We start from the raw sequence: 14389 nt of genomic DNA, 5'->3' as shown, positions 1-14389 counted from the left end.
AGAAAAATGTTTGGTGAGGGTTGCCTTGATGTTAGATGTTGGCTCTGGGGCTGAAAGCATGTGAAAACCTCCTGCAGCACCCCCATCCTCTGCACCCAAGATTTTCATAGCATTTGAGTGCAGCCTGCAGATGCCCATGGTCCAGGGGAGGCCATATCTTAGGAGTACAAATCTTCACTAATTTAACTCTCTCCTACACATTTCTCCTGTAAGCAGGTGAGCAGATAATTACTAAAATATCTTGTTTTTAGAGTTCTTGTGGTTATAATTCTGTACAGGATCTGCACACCATCCTTGGCTGGTTGTTAAGAAGCTACATCTTTGATATAGCCTGGGAAATTTATATATTTGCATGAGTTGAAAATAAACCATAACATTTCATATATTTTCCACATGGTGATGGATTCCTATTTTCTGTGATCATGCTTAAATGAATATGGCAATGTACTGCTCACTTTATGGATCTCAAATATCAATTTGCTATTATGGTGATGTGAAACCACGACTTGAAAAAATGTGACTTTCCCTGAGTAACTATGCAACCTACACTATTATGACTTGATTAAAATTGAGGTTGAGTCTTGTGAACCAGCTTGGAACAAAAAGGCTGTTAATTTTACTTTCAACTCAACCATCACTTCTGATTCCTTTATATGGTACTTAATTTGACAAAGGTCTCAGGTTTTGTTTTTTTTTTTTTCTATAAAGGGAGATAGTTGTTCAAGTATTAGAAGGTCTTCAAAGCTTTTCTTTGCTGGTTCTGTGATTTCTATACTCTCTCTGAGCTGTCCACCAACTACTTTTAATATAATTTTGTTTCCAGAGCAGTACATAGCAAGTATTTTGATTATTGGCCTCATAATCACTATTTAATTTACATTTATTTGGTCATCTTATTTTTTGTCCTGAGGTGAATTCATGTGTGCTATGTTTGTGAAGCATTTTCAATTGACTGTCTTTACCTTTTGCTGTGAATTTCTCAAGATGGAAAGACTTTTGAGTGCAAACCCAATTGGAGTGAAGACAAAAACTCTTATCACACATGTAATGGCATTGATCATGGAGGGGCCAAAGGAAATAAAGTTCTGATGGGTGTCTCCAACTTGAAACACAACTTAGTAGTATGATTTTTTTCTTTAATGAATCTTAAAGTTCATAAGAACAATTCCACATGCAAAAACACTTCCCCAAATTCCTGAACACCTGTGTTACAGAGTGGCTTTGTCCTGTGACTTTCAGACACTACATCAGAATTTTTTCCTTTGGGATTAATTTCTGTTTAAAGAAATCAGAAGATCTTTATTTTCTTAGATGCACAATTAATGAAAACGGTTCCAACTGTTTATTACAGAATTTTTTTTAAATAATACTTTTGTCATTTTCTTCCTAAATCATCAGGGTTCTTTCTCTGCTTTGCACCTTCTGAAAGTTTTGAGCTCTTTATCACTTACTATTTCTTATTCTTCTTCATTCCAAAAATAAATTATAATGCTGATCACACATTGACACACACAATAATTAGGATGATTGCCTAAATGTGAATTAACTCCATGTGCGATTTGCTTATTCTCCAGCCTGAGAATGAAACTGTTTCTATGTGGTGTACTCTGAGCCACAGGACATTTCATAGTGCAAAGAGGGATGGAACTTCAATCGTGGCCAAATTTGATTTTTTTTTTTTTTCCATATGCTTTAACCCCATGCCCTCAACTCCAGCACCCACCCCTAAGCAGTTACCCTGTCATGGAAGTCTGCAGTTTTCTTTGTTTGTTTCTTTAATTATACAGACAGTAGGATCTGCATCCTTACTAGCATATAGAAAAATCAGAGAAACAATGCAACCAACTGTGTAAGTATTTTCTTATTCTTTAGATCCATTCTTTCTGAAACAAGAATGAACCCAGGTGGTAAACCATATGTCCATGGTACTTGAACTCATGACTTACTGCATAACTGGAGACTCTTGCCTTAGGAATTTTGTCATTCATGTGAATGTGACCATGTCGCAAGAATGCTAACACACACTTACAAAACCTGACCAAAGCCAAACTGTGTCACTTTTTTTACATACTTCAGATTTATTCTCCTCATAAATATGAACTGATGTGTGAGCAGAATAGATAATGAGGGTGAATTGGAAAGAGTTTCTTGGTTATGAATGTCAATGAAACCATGATGTTTTGGCCATGGTAGGATAATGACTACAGGGCAATGACACATGATTATCACAGATTTATTTGCTGTATTTATTTGTTCAGTAGGCATTTAATAAGGGCACATTCCTGAACCAAACTCTGCTGAAAAAAACACATTGAACTCCTTAAAATTTATCCTAAACATAAAAGGAAAATATGTTTTCATGTTGTATCTGCCATTATAAAATTAAGAAAAATGAAATTTTTAATATTAGAATTCTGAAGAATTTCTGAAATGCCCTTCTCTTTTCCCATGAATTCATCCTACCAATGTTTATTGAGTGCCTACGAGTGTTTTTGATTTTGCGGGCCACGTGCTTTCTGCTGCAGCTCTGCAATTCTGCTGAGATAGTACGAAAGCAAGCATAGGTTCATACATAGTAAATGTGCACGCACCAAGTTTGCTGTAGTTTACCAACGTCTACTCTAGGGTGGGCTATTTTCAACGCTTGATGACAGAGTAATGCTTTCAAGACATAGGCCACATTTTGTCACTTAGTCATTGAAAATTCTGTAGTGGCTTCCTATCTCGCCCAGTGCTAAGGGAGAATCCTCTGTGTCACACAGGTCCCTGATCTAGCCCTGTCTCCTCCTCCCTCCTACTGTTCCCTGCCTCTCACTTGCTCCTTCAGTTCCAGCCACATCTCCTTGCTGCTGCTCGTACATGCCATGCTGACCCCTACCTCAGGGTATTTGCACTGCTTGTGACGTTTGCCAAAATCACTCTCTTTCCAGCTGTCCACCTGGCTGATGTAGCTCTTCAGTTTTATCTGGTGCCACTCCTTAAGGAGTCCTTTCTGGACATCCTAATCAAACATCAACCCTCCCTCCCCTTCCCTAACACCTTCCATCCTCTTTACTCAACTCCGTATTTTCTGCAGTACTAATAGCCTTCCAACATCACTAATTTTCTCTGATATATTGATAGTTAATTGTACCATACCCTAAGAGTAGTCAACTCCATGAGGTCAGAGTTTCAGTCTGTCTTCTTTGCTGCTCTATCCCCAGTGCCTAGACACTCAATAAACATTTATTGGATGAAGGGGTGAGTCCATCCATGGCTGAATCAAAGAAGTGCCCTAGACAAACATTTCCTGTAGTGTCCTTGGTTCACTAGTTCTACAAAGCAGAATGAGACTGACAGAATGCAGGTGACAAAATTCTGCTCATTATTGAACTTTTCAGCAGCACTGACTTTCTCACCACGTCATGTTCAGTATTTCACAGGAAACATTCCAGCAAAGCCTAGAGATTAATGAGTAAATCCCAAAGATGTTGTATAAGCTATTTTCATCACAGATTAGAAGCTGAATGCTATGTCCTCCAAAATGCCCCCAGACAGGCCAGCCCAAGGATCTGTGCTCCCACCCCAGCTGCTTATCAGCAGTCATGATAATACAGATTTTCAACAAAAACTTGCATGTTACTAAATAGGTAATTTTCATTAACATATGCCAGTGTCATGTTGCTAGCATTACTTCCTAGTCTTCAGATATTATTATTGAAGTATTGAAGAAAAAAATGAAACCACTAGTAGAAGTTATTGACAAAGAAGACAATATTTGTGCATCTTAAAATCTTTGTAGCTTGGCTAAGAAAAAAAAATCACTCTCTGAAACAGAGGGAGCAACTAAATCTCAGCACAAATTTGCTAGATAAATTACTGCAGCAAAGGCAACCTCTTTATTACAGTAAGACTTTATTTTTACTAATATTGTGTGTTTCCTATTTTGCCTTGTATTTTGTTCTTTGAAAGAAAACAAAATATTGTATTGTATTGTTGCCTTTTTTTTCTTTTCTTTTTTTTTCTTTCTTTCTTTTTTTTTGCCCAAACATTACTATTAAGAAATAGGCCAGTGTGCATACCTAGTTACATGAATGGCCATGTACATGTACGTGAACATCCTTTAACATAATGATTACTCTTCTACTTCCAGAAATTGTGTTTAGGTGTTCAACAAAGAAACAAATAAGAAAAATAGTGATTACAATAAAGACCTCTAAAGTTCCATTGAAGTGCACCCCTCAGCTTCCTGAAAATATAGACAGGCTGGATGACACAGTGGCAGAAGGGAGGAGGTTGAGTGCAGGAAATATTTGATCTTTCACGCTGAGAGCACTCACACTCTTTAGAATATATTGGCATGCCATTCATAGTACAAATTGTGTAGAGCTTTTAAGTTAAGGTGTGTCTGTTTCCAAATGAATAATTTTTTTACCCATGACTAAAAGTTTTATAGGAAAAAAAAATACTGTGTACTATCAGTATAAGGATTTTGCTTTTCTTCTTAGGCTATTTTCATTTGTTTCTTCTGCATCCTTTTAATGGGATTTGTAGGTCTCTTGAAAGGTAAGGTTGAAGTTTACAACTGGTAACAAAATTATTTGAAATGCAGGATTTTGCTTCTCCTTCTGACTGAGAAAAAAAAAATCCATGTTTCACATTTAACCAAAATCATGCTCCATTCATATCCAAGGAATCAGCGATGTTAATGCAGTTTAACATACTAATAACTTCTCGACCTGCCATAAGTTTCTCTTCTCACTTTAAATTCAAAATAGTGGTTTCCATTTTTTCTCTATTCTTCCTTTTTTTAATGCTTGTGATTATTTCTGGAGTGCTTTCAAATCAGGGGTCAGCCTCTCTCATTGAAATTAACTTGCACAATTGGAAGCCATCCACTCTGCTGAAGACTTCATGATTCAACCATTTCTGCACCACTCTTCATTCCAGCTCCATCCTAGCCACTGGAGTCAGCCTGACAGTTAGATTTGGCTACAGAAGCTCAGGACTCCAAGTGCTTTTTCATAATTTGCATGCATGATCTTTAAAGAAAAAGATATGTTACCCGACTGCCAGTTATGACAACAATGTTTCCTCTTTTTTCCAGTGACGCAGAAGACCACAAGCCTTTGAAAAAAGGAAGTCGAACACCTTCAGACAGGACTGTGAAAAAAGAAGATAGCGATGATAGCTTGGTTGACTATGGAGAGGGGGTGAATGGCCAGTTCAATGAGGATGGCTCCTTTATTGGACAATACAGTGGTAAGAAAGAGAAAGAACCAGCGGAGGGAAATGAAAGCTCAGAGGCACCTTCTCCTGTCAATGCCATGAATTCCTTTGTTTAATTTTTAAGCTCTTTGCCAATGTCTGATTTCTCTAGAATGTTTATCTTAAGCACTTGTTTGTCAGCCCTCTCATACTATGAACATATGGGTAGAAAGTATGTTTTCTGCTGTATGTTAATATTATGAGAACAGTTAGAGCAAGAACACAACTCAGTTAAATGACATGTCAATGTGAAATGGAGTGCAAAGTGCATACTTTTTCATTCAAAGTGGGTTGTCTCGATTTCCTCAGAACTGATCAAAATGATGCAACATCGTCAACAAATCATGCTATTTCCTCTTCAAGATACAGTTCAATAGGATGCATGAAAAATGCTACACATTTAAAGGACATACCTAAGTTAAGTATGTTATTAAAACCTGGTTTGATACTTTGTTTATACTATCCTCAGCTGAACCCTTAAATATGAATTCCGTTTTCATTGTCAAGAGTGTTACTGTAGTATTCTCTAGACCTTCAATGTCTTTGTGGACATTGTTGTGAAATTGGTGATCCTATGTCTAGCTGTTGTTAGTCTTTTGGAGAGACTGGTAGGAACAGTATGTACAGTAAATACTTGCTAAATAAGTTAATTATGACAGTTGCATTTGCTGATGCTACTGAGACTCTGTTACCTGCTCTTTGCTCCTATTACTTCATAGGCTTCTTAATCTTCCAGGTATTACAGCAGCACAGTGTTCTCTTTGTACATTATCTGTGTTTGGTTGTTTTAGGCATAAACAGTGTATATTGCAACGCATTTGGGCATTTGTGCCATACTGAAATAATTGAAAAAAAAATCACTGTAATTAAATTTCAAAAAAATTTCCAGAAAACACAGGGCAAGATACATGCAGTGCCTTCCGACAATAAGCATTCCATACTCTACTGCATTCAGTATCAGCCAGTACAGTGGACTCCATCCTAGATTACTGTCATTGTCAAAAAGTAACTTTTAAAAAGCAGAAATAATAAAGACTGCAATGCTGAAAACAAAAGAGAAATGGGAAAATAAAAGTAAGGAGACAATTTATTTGAAGGGGCATTTCCCCATAAATATAAAAAGAAAAACGTTATCATCAACTAGACCACATGATAATTTGGTTTCCATTTGAACAGGTCACCTTCAGTAAAAATGTCAACATGGTATTAAAATAAAAGAAAAATAAACAAGTTATTGCAAAACTAAAATCATACAACAGCATGCCAACAGTAATCCATACTCTGTAAGACTTTACCTATGTGAGCTTTTGAAACTCTCTGCAGCATTAAGCAATGTATATGCAAATTATAATGGACACACTTCAGAATCTAAGAAATCTGACAAGTGCTTAAAAAGGCCAACAGTCTAAGGGATTACATCTGCAGCTTAAGAAAATAAATATATATATATTCTATCTTATTCATAAACAATATCTATCAAATGGTTTACCTCTAAATATGAAAATCTTTAACAACCTATGGTTGAAGGAATGCTCAGTTTCATTTGCCAATAAATTGGTTTCTCATAACTTGCATCAAGTTTAATTTTAAGTAAAGCTTTTTATATGTAGATATTTTGTTGAATTTGTAAATATACCTAAAGTGTAGATGCTATATGCTTATAGGAGTTACATACAAATAAACAAGTAAACAATGTTTATGTTGCACTGTGTAAGAAGTAAGCTAATTGATGCAGTGCATGGGATTGGAAAGTTCTAAGTACCTTTTGTGTTTTTTCTCCCTTTTTGCTGTGATGCGGAAATAGTGAACTTTTCCACAGCAGGTTTCTAGCTGAAATCTTCAGAGCTTTGCCTATGGAGCACAGTAGGTTTAATCACCTGGCATCTTTGGTAAATGCAGGTAAAGCATAGTTTGAAGTAATCCCAGGTCAAGATGGCCCTAAATGCTTTCATTTCTCTATATCCACCTATCCTTTGAAAAACAAAAATAAAAATAAAATGGACTTGCCTTGACATCAGAGAGCACAAAGATAAAAGTTATTTTGTCAATGTTTCAGGAGAACAATAAAAGTACAGATTTTTACCCTTCCATAATGGTACATGCTAAATTTATCTGTGCATGGAGTCACTTCTGTAATAATGCAACAGATTTTGTATTAAAAATTAAATGTGGTTTTAAAAGTCCCTCTCTCTTTTGTAATTTATCATGTGGAGTGTGGATATTAAGTCATGGTATATGTAACAATATAGGCAAATGTGAAAAAAAGTAACTGTTAAACCTTCTTGATCTCTTTGTGTTTTTGACTTTTTCAAACATGTATTTCCTGATGGCGTTCTAAAATTTCTGTTGTTATCATTTTTTTTTTTTTTTTTTTTGCTGGGGATTGATCTCAGGACCTCACATATGCTAGGCAAGTGCTCTACCACTGAGCTACAGCCCCAGCCTTCTGATGTTTTTAAAGTAGGGGAAATTTCAATTTTTTACTTTTAAAAGTTTGTCATATGTGGGAAAAAATTAAACATCAAACTAAATATAATATAAAAAGAGAAAATAGGGCATAGCAAAAATTATTTTAATGAAAAGCAAGAATAGATATTACCAACCTTTTGAGGGTAGGTCCAAAAATGCCCTCAAAACTATTCAGGTGCTGCCTCCTTTCTCAAAGTCTGATTCATCACCCAGTGCCCACCATCAGTTATAACGCTCTCTCCTGCCTGCATGGACCTCTACCCTCCTCAGCCACAGGCAACTTGGATTTCTTAATATGACCTGCCTAATGAGACAGTTTGGACATTGAAAAGTATTCCATATCTTCCACTCCCTTCTCTCCAACTCACTCTTCCAGTTGTCTCAAAACCATCCAGCTCTGCATGTAGCACAAGCTCAGTTTGTTCCCATGTTCTACCACCTGCCCCTTCTTCATAGGTCCCTTGTCCCAGCATTGCACCTACAAGACCCACTGGCGCAGAGCTCCCTCTCTATGCAGTTATTTGAATTACATGTTGTCTAAGTGGACTGTAAGATGCTGTGTAGTCCTCAGTATTTTCAGCCATCAGGCCTTTCTTTCCGTTCCCGGCTTTGGGCCAGATTCACACACCACAGCCTCAGTTCACGTCAGTCATTGCTCTGCTGAGCAACAGGGGCTGGCAAAACATGAGCCTGACCACAAAAATCATCAGACCATTGCTGGCATAAATTGTCTTCTTCAGATGGTTTACAATGACCCTGATTTGGTTTTAATGACTAATTTTGGTCACCCAACCTAGTGAATCTCTTCCAGCGTATGAGAGTTTTTCCTACAGATGACCACCAGAGGGCCCCCGTGCTTTATTTAGCACTCGTGCACACACAGGCACGACAGGCAAGAAAAGCCACTTCTGGAAATAGTGCAAACTACTTTGATAATCATACTGTGATCTGATGTGCAGAAAATGATCACCTGCTGCAACAGGGAAAATGGGATTTGCAATTTTCTCTAACGAGTTCACAGCTTCCAGGGTGGCACAGTGACTTCTGCAGGGTGAAGGGATGAAGCTGCCTCCTGAGTCCCGAGGGGGTATCCCCATCACTCATGTGAGTTGGTAGGGATGATGAGGGGGAGCACATCCTTGAGATGCTGAGCATGCTACTTTGTCTGTCCAAAATGATTTTGTTTGTGGTTGTAGAGTGCTCACACACACATACAGTTTAAGCACAGACAGATCTTGTTTTTCACTTTTAAAACGGGGAGGGAGATGGAGAGAATACTGCTAGAGTATTTATATTAAATAAATAGTTGCTAGGGGAGGTGGAAAGATCCCTGGACTGGAAAGAGATGAAGACTCACATTCCAGCTCCACTGTCAACTAGCTATGTGACCATGTGTACACAAAACCCCAATCTCTCACCTCTCCACACCTGTCCTTAGCTAGAAAATGACAGGTGGCAGATGATTTCTAAGACACCCATCTGCTTGAATCCTGTGGGTCCTAGTAACTAAAAAAGAAAAATAAGAGCACCCTCTTTACTAAGTGGAAGAAGGAGATCCAATGAGCAAAATCGGATGTGATTCCTGCTCTAATGGAGCCTGGAGTCCAGTGTGGGGAACAGACATGATCAAATGACCACCTAGATAGATTTGTAATTCCACAGTGAGGTAAGAGCTAGGAAGGGAAGACACACAATGAACTATGAGAAATGATGGCAGAGATCAGTCTGGATGCGGTGGTCAGGAAGGCTGCCCTCTGGAAGTAAGAGCTGAGAGTTGACGGACAGGAAGAACCAGGGGGGAGCAGGTGGGCAAAGCTACGGCCAGAAGGGCCAGCATGCCTGCAGCAGCTGCAGGGGTCAGGTCATGCTGGCCTGAGGACACATGACGAGAACATGCATTAATTCAAGGAGCAGTAGAAAATACCGGAGGGGATTAAGTCAAGAGTTACGTGATCAGAGGGTGTGTGCTGAGGGAACAGGAGCTGTGGCCCTTTGGGCAGAGAATGCCCTGGAGAATGGTAAGAGATTTGGGGGGAACTGTTTTAGACAAGTCATGCATAGCATTGGACATGGAGAGAAGTGAATGGATGGATGCAGGGTGTTGGGGAGAAGGCAGGCATCAAGGACGGCTGGCTTTTTTTTTTTTTTTTTTTAAGTGGTGGTGGTGGTGCTGGGGATTGAACCCAGGGCCTCATGCATGTTAGGCAAGCGCTTTACCACTGAACTACATCTCCAGCTCCTAAGGGTGGCTCTTAAATTTCTGACTTACCTAGGAACTCAAGAGGTCACTTAGGTGGAACATCAGAAAATAACCAGGTTTGGGGGTAAGTTACATATAAGAGCACGTTGATCGGGTGAGTAAGAGCCGGTTGATAGGGTGAGTAAGAGCCGGTTGATAGGGTAAGAGTCGGTTGATAGGGTAAGGAAAGTGAAAACCTCTGACACATTCAAGAGGAATGGCCAGTAGGAATTGAATATATGGGTTTAAACTTAAAAAGAAATTCCCAAGATGATGAGTTAAGCCATGAACCCCAGATACGATGGCTAAGAAAGAAGAACACAAGTAAGAGGTCTGAGGACCAGCCTTAATAGGGAACTCCCAAATGCACCACACAGCCAGAGGAGGGTGGCTTCTACAGGAGACCAGGCAACAGCTTTCAATCTTTGGAGCTTCTCACTGGGAGACACAAGGACAATGTGTTGTCCTGGAAGCCAGAGGAACAGACTTTTGCAAGAATGAGAGCAGTTTAGTATTATATAACACTGGGAAATTGTGCAACATGAGGATCAGGGAATATTTATAGTATTTAAATACATGGAGGTCATCTGAGACCTTAGTAAAGACTGTTGGGTGGAGTGTGGCAGCAATTGGGATGTGATGAAGGGAACAGAGGTGAGAGATCCAGACATGGACAACCCACCATCCCTAGCCTTGGTTCCTTGACATCCCTTCCACTATAATAATACAATCTAAGCATCTTGCTCTCTGCCCACAACCTCCACAATCTGTTGTTTCCTCTCCTTTCTCCAAAGCCTTCAGCTTATTCCTTTATTCTGGGCCCTTCCCCTACACATGTTACAGTCCACATTTGTTTTCTTTTATTTTTTAAAATTTGTTCTAATTAGTTACACATGTTAGTAGAATGCATTTTGACACATTGTATACAAATGGAGCACAACTTCTCAGTCCTCTGGCTGTAAGTGGTTTAGAGTCACGCTGGTAGTGACATCATTCATATATGTATATAGGGCAATAATGTCCATCTAATTTCACCATCCTCCTCACCGCCCACACCCATCCCCTCCCCTCACTCCCCTCTGCCCAATCAAAAATCCCTCCATTCTTCCCTTCCCTGCCCCCCCCCCATTATGGATCAGCATCCACTTATCAGAGAAAACATTCAAATTTTGGTTTTTGGGGTTTGGCTTATTTCACTTAGCATGATATTCTCTAGTTCCATCCATTTACCTGCAAATGCCATAATTTTGTTCTTCTTTAAGGCTAAGTAATATTCCATTGTGTATGTACACCACATTTTCTTTATCCATTCATCTGCTGAAGGGCATCTAGGTTGGTTCCATAGTTTAGCTATTGTGAATTGAATTGCTAACACTGATGTGACTAAGTCACTGTAGTATGCTGATTTTAAGTCCTTTGGGAATAAACCAAGGAGTGGGATAGCTGGATCAAATGGTGGTTTGCATTCTAAATTTTCTGAGGAATCTCCATACTGCTTTCCAGAGTGGTTGCACCAATTTTCAGGCCCACTGGCAAAGTATGAGTGTACCTTTTTCCCTACATCCTCGCCAACTCTTATTATTGCTTATATTCTTGATAATTGCCATTTTGACTGGAGTGATATGAAATCTTAGAGTAGTTCTGATTTGTCCACATTTTTGAATGATGGCCTTTGCTCTAACATCCTTTTCTACTCTGTCTTACCTGAATACCTATGGAGGTATCATGTGGTTCAGGGCCAAGTTTCCAGCCTGCCCCTAAGAACAGGGGGTTAGAATGGAGATTAGTGCCATTGTAAACTCATCAACATCTTCAAATGGCTCAATCCTCAACACTGCCTAGGAGACCTGCTAGTTTTCCCAGGTAGACTTAACACTCAGTAATGACTGTCTCAGATCCTCTTCCCTCTCCTTGAGCATTGCACCCTGCCGCCCTTCCAACATACCCTGACAAATCGCTTCCTACAGAATGACCTAGCATCACAATTTACTAACGAGAAAGAAAGCAAAGCAGCAGAGATGGGAATTTCGTCCCCTCTGCTGCCTGCCTCCATGGCCTCCCACTCCCTGCCTCTACCTCCTGTTAAAGCGGAGGAGCTGTCCTTCCTGCTGTCCAGGGCAAGGCTTTCTCCCTGGGTCTGGAGGCCTCCTCCTCAGTGGATTCTCACCCATCCGTTATCCCTGCTCCTGCTCCGCTGGATCGTCTCTTGGCATTTAAACAGCTCGAGTCTCTGGGAAACAAACAGAGCTTTGACACCTCTTATTCCCCATCCCATTCACCCCTTTTGGTTTTCATCTTCTCTCCTCCACTTCATGGTCAAAAGGGTTGAAATAATACCAGGAAACATATGTGAGGGAATTTGCAGAAGCTACTATTTGCCAGACAGTACATCCTTTGTTCCTTCTACTGCCATAAAATTTCTCCAGACCTGCTTGGTTTATCCTATAGACAATGTTTTTCTTCAGTTGTGACTATGATGCTTATTATCTCAGTGGATGACTCAACGAAAGAAAATTTCTTTTTAATCAAATGTTCTCAGCAAGCCACCTGGGGAGTCTTTAAGGCCTGCTGCCTGCCCACTCAGCCCCACAGAGTCTCTCTTGTTATTTTCTGAGCTGCGGGTTAGGCATCACGATTTTTAAAATTCCCCAGATGACCTTAATGGGCATTAAAAGATGGAAACCAGTGTAAAGGAACAACTCATTGCCACACTATAGTGTGTGCACTTGAAGCAGTCAGTGAACAGAAATTTGAATGCATTTCTTCTTGTTCTTGTTTTTTCATTTTAGCCACTTTTTTTTTATTGTTTGTTCTATTTAGTTATACATGACAGCAGAATGCATTTCAACTCATTGTATACAAATGGGGTACAACTTTTCGTTTCTCTGGTTGTACACGATGTAGAGTCGCACCATTCATGTAATCATACATGTACATGGGGTAATGATGTCTGTCTCATTCCACCATCTTTCCTTCTCCCTGCCCTCTCCCCACCCTTCATTTCCCTCTACACAATCCAAAGTTCCTCAATTCTTCCCCTCCCCCCCACCTGACTTCCCTGTTATGTATCAGAATCCACTTATCAGAGAAAACATTTGGCCTTTGGTTTTTTGGAACTGGCTTATCTCACTTAGCATGATATTCTCCAACTCCATCCATTTCCTTGCAAATACCATGATTTTTTTCTTTTTTATGACTAATATTTCATTGTGTATATATACCACAGTTTCTTTATCCACTCATCTACTGAAGGGCATCTAGGTTGGTTCCACAATCTAGCTATTGTGAATTGAGCTGCTGTAAACATTGATGTGGCTGCATCACTGTAATATGTTGATTTTAAGTCCTTTGGGTATAGGACAAGGAGTATGATAGCTGGGTCAAATGGTGGTTCCATTCCAAGTTTTCTGAGGAATCTCCACACTGCTTTCCAGAGTGGCTGCACCAGTTTGCAATCCCACCAACAATGTCTGTATCCTTACCAACACCTATTGTTGCTTGTGTTCTTGGTAATAGCCATTATAAATGAGTGAGATGAAATCTTAGTTTTGATTGGTTGAATGCATTTCTTTACACGGCCCACTGGTGGCTCTCAAATTCTTTTCCTCTCATCAAAAAAAAACACAGAACCCTCAGATACAGCTGGCAGGAATATAAAATGGCACAACCACTTTGAAAAACAGTAGCAGTTTCTTTTCTTTTTTTTTTTTTGCAGTGCTGGGGATTGAACTCAGGACCTTGTACTTACAAGGCAAGCACTCTACCAACTGAGCTATCTCCCCAGCCCAGTAGCAGTTTCTTTAACTGTTAAATGTAAACTTACCATATGACCTACCTCTTCCACTGCTAGGCATGTGCCCGAAAGAAATGAAAACCTGTGTCTGTCTACACAAAGACTTGAACATGGATGTCCAGAGAAGCATTATCATAATAGCCAAAAACAACCCCAATTTTCATGAGCAAGTGAATGGATAAACAAAATGAGATACAATTAAATGGTAGGAGTATGCAATGAAATTGAATGTTATTCAGCAATGTTTTAAGAAATGTTAATGTACACCACAACGCAAAAGACCCTCACAAACATTGTGCTAAATTAAAGAAGCCAGACACAAACAACACATATTGCATGACTGCATTTACTTGAAATGTCCAGAAATGAAGCCTATGAAGACAGATAATAGATTTGTGGCTGCCTGGGCCAGAGACTGGGAACAAGGAAGGACTGTAGACCCGGGGGAGGGAACTTGCTGCAGTGATAGAAGAGTCCCAAAGCTGCATTGTGTTGATGATGGCACAGTTTGGAAAATTTACTAAAAATTATTGAATTTTATACTTCAAACAAGTAAATGTATGGTGCTAAGTTAAACCTCAGTAAAGTTGTTCAAAGAAACCATTCCTAGTCTTATATTTGTCAAAGTGAATAGGGCTGTG

The 14389-nt window shown here is 39.4% G+C and overlaps 1 protein-coding gene and 1 non-coding gene across 45 annotated transcripts in view; one reads left to right on the top strand and one right to left on the bottom strand.

Moving 5' to 3' along the window:
• The window catches only part of Nrcam (neuronal cell adhesion molecule), a 273474-nt gene extending 265930 nt beyond the window's left edge, over window positions 1-7544 (top strand). For 14 of the 44 annotated variants that reach the window (XM_047560530.1, XM_047560527.1, XM_047560526.1 and 11 more), the window contains one exon: window positions 5087-7543. In XM_047560530.1, coding sequence (XP_047416486.1) covers window positions 5087-5324 — 238 coding nt within the window. In that variant the 3' untranslated portion in view covers window positions 5325-7543. Of the gene's footprint in view, window positions 1-4533; window positions 4546-5086 lie in introns of all 44 variants that reach the window. The other 30 variants (XM_047560508.1, XM_047560524.1, XM_047560523.1 and 27 more) reach the window with 4 other exon arrangements.
• Window positions 7545-9878: 2334 nt separating this feature from the next.
• Window positions 9879-9950, bottom strand: Trnav-aac (transfer RNA valine (anticodon AAC)). Its single transcript has one exon. It is a non-coding gene; the product is annotated as a tRNA-Val (tRNA).
• Window positions 9951-14389: the final 4439 nt, after the last annotated feature.

Source organism: Sciurus carolinensis, chromosome 8, assembly GCF_902686445.1.
Source record: "Sciurus carolinensis chromosome 8, mSciCar1.2, whole genome shotgun sequence".
In the NCBI taxonomy this organism is placed as follows: Eukaryota; Metazoa; Chordata; class Mammalia; order Rodentia; family Sciuridae; genus Sciurus; species Sciurus carolinensis.
The sequence above is the reverse complement of the archived record's forward strand: the minus strand, read 5'-3'. Positions and strand labels throughout refer to the sequence as shown.